The sequence below is a fragment of the Micropterus dolomieu genome, linkage group LG20 (assembly GCF_021292245.1).
Source record: "Micropterus dolomieu isolate WLL.071019.BEF.003 ecotype Adirondacks linkage group LG20, ASM2129224v1, whole genome shotgun sequence".
NCBI classification, from domain to species: domain Eukaryota; kingdom Metazoa; phylum Chordata; class Actinopteri; order Centrarchiformes; family Centrarchidae; genus Micropterus; species Micropterus dolomieu.
This window is the reverse complement of record NC_060169.1, coordinates 2,777,646-2,782,310: the sequence shown is the minus strand read 5'-3', so window position 1 is coordinate 2,782,310 and position 4,665 is coordinate 2,777,646. Positions and strand designations below refer to the sequence as shown.

At 46.4% G+C, this 4,665-nt stretch overlaps 1 protein-coding gene across 1 annotated transcript in view; it reads left to right on the top strand.

The window, feature by feature from the left end:
* Positions 1-4,665, top strand: part of herc1 (HECT and RLD domain containing E3 ubiquitin protein ligase family member 1) — an 85,740-nt gene that overhangs the window by 70,301 nt on the left and 10,774 nt on the right. Inside the window, exon 71 of the mRNA XM_046033265.1 lies at positions 4,456-4,594. Within this exon, the coding sequence (XP_045889221.1) occupies positions 4,456-4,594 (139 nt within the window). The remainder of the gene's footprint in view (positions 1-4,455; positions 4,595-4,665) is intronic.

Here is a 4,665-nt window from a genome sequence, read left to right as displayed (position 1 = left end):
TATCCATAATTCACGTTCACAGACAGGACTACAGAAAGAAGCATTCATCTTTTAACAGCTTTTTTTCCCTTTCTTGTGTTTAGACAGCTGAAAAGTTTAGTAGATGATTAACGTTCTCTCCAAGTTTATGCTGACATGTGTTTCCTCCTCAGGTGGCTTGTGGTCTGAACCACACATTAGTCGTCTCTGCTGATGGAATGATGGTTTGGGCTTTTGGCGACGGAGACTATGGAAAACTGGGACTTGGCAATTCCACAGCCAAGTCGTCGCCTCAGGTAGGCGCTGTGACTCCGTGAGGCCTGCTGCTCCACGTGAGCTGTAAAGCGAAGATGTTCAAACTTATGAAGCTGATTCCATCTTTAAATCTTGTTTGAGAGTGAATGTAATGTATGTTTGTTTTGATTTTTTAATTCCTTTAGAAAGTGGACGTGTTGTGTGGAATCGGCATCAAAAAAGTGGCTTGTGGAACACAGTTCTCTGTGGCGTTAACTAAAGATGGCAAAGTTTTCACATTTGGCCAAGGTACGCTATGATTTGACGTTTTCTTTACACTCAACTGATTTCTAAGCTAAGCTTAGGCTTTAGGACATTTAGTTTTGCATTTTTCACTATTTTCTGATGTTTACAGACTAAACGGTTAATTGAGAAAGTAGTCAGCAGATCAACCCATGATGAAGTAGCACTAATAATGATAAATACTGACTTCATAGTTACATTTGGGTAGCTTTGGTTCTGTGGCGTTAAGGTTTTTTATATTCATAAACCCTAATTACATTACATGTTTTATCATGCAGTAAAGAAGACAACTGCAGTATTTTCACAATATAGTTCATGTTTGGATCATTAATTGTTGTTTTTTCTTTAAAGGTGCCATATAATGATCATTTTCACGTTGATACCTTAATTTGGGGTTTCTTCTAGAAAATGTTTACATGCTTTATTTTATATTATTTTCTCAAACTGTTTGTTACTTTAGCACCACTTTTTACCCTCTGTCTGAACACAGTTTTAGCTTCTGTCTCCCTCCATAAAAGCCCACTTTCTTCTGATTGGCCAACCTCCCAGAAGCCTCCTGAGGGGCAGCAACTAACTTGCATAGCGCTTACACAATGTCTGGAGATATGGCTATGTGAGGCCAGGCCTCACTGATTACTGAGCAGGAGAAAAAAGTGTGGGGACATGAAAAAGTGCATTTTGCATAAAATAGGACCTTTAACATTCAAATATTTGTTATTCCCCTGCTGCAGATCGTCTAATTGGCTTGCCAGAAGGCCGAGCCAGGAACCACAACCGGCCCCAGCAGGTTCCGGCTCTTTCAGGGGTCCACATCCAGGATGTCGCTGTAGGAGCTGAACACACGCTGGTGCTCTCCTCCACGGGAGACGTTTACACCTGGGGCAGCAACTCAGAGGGACAGGTAACCTGCTGACCCACCCACCCTGAGAGGTTGTCACTCAGTGATATTGCAAAACAGAGCCAACAAAGGCAAATTGAGGAAACTATTTATAACCTTCAGCCAGCGTCTTGTCTGGAATAATGGATGTTCCGTTAAGTAAAAATACACAATCTAAATTTAAAGTCAGCATCGTGTTATTATAGCTTTAAAACTTTTACTTTATAACATGTTACAAATAATCTTATTACCTACTTACTACCTAAAACAATAAGTTGATTAAACAGTTGTCAGAAATTGAACCAACATTTTATTAATTTATTGCATAATTCATTTTATCTGAAAAAAATGCCTGCCATCCATCCATCCATCCATCTTCATCCGCTTATCCGGGGTCGGGTCGTGGGGGCAGCAGCTCCAGCAGGGGACCCCAAACTTCTCTTTCCTGAGCCACATTAACCAGCTCTGACTGGGGGATCCCAAGGTGTTCCCAGGCCAGTGTGGAGATATAATCTCTCCACCTAGTCCTGGGTCTTCCCCGAGGCCTCCTCCCAGCTGGACGTGCCTGGAACACCTCCCTAGGGAGGCGTCCGGGAGGCATCCTTACCAGATGCCCAAAACACCTCAACTGGCTCCTTTCAGCGCAAAGGAGCAGCGGCTCTACTCTGAGCTCCTCACGGATGGCCGAGCTTCTCACCCTATCTCTAAGGAAGACACCAGCCACCCGCCTGAGGAAACCCATTTCGGCCACTTGTTCTTTCGGTCATGAACCAGCCTTCATGACCATAGGTGAGGGTAGGAACGAAAATTGCTCTCGATATATCGAGAGCTTTGCCTCACGCCTCAGCTCTCTTTTCGTCACAACGGTGCGATAAAGCGAGTGCAATACCACCCCTGCTGCTCCGATTCTCCGGCCAGTCTCCTGCTCCAGTCTCCCCTCACTCGTGAACAAGACCTAAGGTACTTGAACTCCTTCACTTGGGGTAAGGACTCATTCCCTACCTGGAGTTGGCACTCCACCGGTTTCCTGCTGAGTACCATGGCAGATTTAGAGGTGCTAATCCTCATCCCAACCGCTTCACACTCTGCTGTGAACCGATCCAGTGAGAGCTGAAGGTCACGGACCGTTGATGCTATCAGGACCACATCATCCGCAAAAAGCAGTGACGAGATCCCAAGCCCCCCGAACCGCAGCCCCTCCTCGCCACGACTACGCCTCGATATCCTGTCCGTGAATATCACAAACAGGATTGGTTCCTCAAAGTGTTCCTTCCACCGCCCAATTACCTCCCCAGTTGAGGTCAACAGGGTCCCATCCTTACTGTACACATCTTGGACGGTTCCCCGCTTATCCCTCCTGAGGTGGCGGACAGTTCTCCAGAAACACTTTGGTGCCGACCGAAAGTCCTTCTCCATGTCTTCTCCGAGCTTCCCCCACACCCGCTGTTTTGCATCTGCCACAGCATCCTGTCAGTGCCTTGCAACCGCCTCCGGAGTCCTCCAAGACAACAAATCCCGTAAGTCCTCCTTCCTCAGTCGGATGGCTTCCCTGACCACTGGTGTCCACCACGGTGTTCGAGGGTTACCGCCCCTTGAGGCACCAAAGACCTTGAGACCAGAGCCTCCCACTGCAGCTTCAGCAATAGAGGTTTTGAACATTGCCCACTCCTGTTCAATGTCCCCAAAAAAAGCTCCGCCGGAGGTTTGAGTTGAAGATCTCACGGACAGGGGCCTCCTCCAGACGTTCCCAGTTCACCCGCACTACCCGTTTGGGCTTACCAGGTCTGTCCAGAGTCTTCCCCCCACTCAACTCACCACCAGATGGTGATCAGTCGACAGCTCCGCCCCTCTCTTCACCCGAGTGTCCGAAACATGCGGCCTCAAATCAGATGAAACGATTACAAAATCGATCATCGATCTTCGGCCTAGGGTGCTCTGGTACCACGTACACTTATGAGCATCCTTATGTTCGAACATGGTGTTCGTTATAGACAATCCATGACTAGCACAGAAGTCTAACAACAAACACCCACTCGGGTTCAGATCAGGGGAGCACAAGTTCCGGCTCCTTCCCCCACAGAGATTGGTGATGTTCCATGCCCCCCTAGTCAGCCTCTGCCGCTGGTGTCTGACCTACTCTGCCACCCATGTGGCAGCTCACCCGACCCCTGCGGATCTTTCGATGGAAGGTGGGAATTGTACAAAATTGTATTGTACGTGTTTATTTTTGCAAATCACCCGAGGGATCGGGATGGTTGGGGTCATGTGTCATCTATTCATAAATTTAAGACATCCGACATGTAGTCGTGGAACCCAGAAACAGTCAAAGCATTGTTCTTACTTGTACCATGTGATGTGGAAACAGAAGTATCTTGTAGAATGAAACTTTAAGCAGGTTTACGGATATTACAAGATAAAAACTATTCATACGTCTGATATTGAGAAACTAAATCTAGCAGAATTGTCTCTCAAAAATAATCTGAAACATACAGTTTTAAGAGCTCTAATGTGTCAATCTTGATCTTGGAAACAGCAATCTGACAAAAAACACTTAACACAAGCGTTTTGACAGACCTCTCGGTGACATGTGTCAGTCTCAATCAGCAAGTCGAGTCAGTTTTATTTATATAGCCCAATATCACAAATGACAAATTTGAATGAGGAAAAACTCAAAAAGCAAAAAAAAACTTAACGGTGAACAGAGGAGGGATACCTCTGTCAGGACGGATCCTGATCCCTCCTCTGTTAGCTACCATTTACTATCAGCTCAGTTTTAATGGAGCTGTCTCTGGAGTCAGATTCTCTATTCACTGATGAAGCCTGTGTTATGTGGTTGGACGCTTTGGTAGAAGTGGACCTTGAGTTATATTCACATGGTCAAATGTGAAGAGCTATTAAATTTATAGCTCGACAATATACGTAATGACTGAATGAGGATCCATTTAAAAATGTTACTCTGTGTGCTTCTTAAAGGTTTCATCAGGTTTTATATGCACTTGCTTGGGTGCTATCTTATTATAAATAATTTAATTCCTGTGACTTTGAACTGTACCTTTTTGTAGTTGGGTCTGGGCCACACCAACCATGTCAGAGAACCTACAGTGGTGACAGTGCTGCAGGGCAAAAACATCCACCAGATCTCCGCTGGACGCTGCCACAGTGCTGCATGGACGGCTCCCTCTGTGCCGCCTCGAGCGCCAGGTTAGACACACACTCACGCGTCCTAACGTGCACCTTAAAGCCCCCCCCCCCCCCCCCCCCCCCCCCCCCCC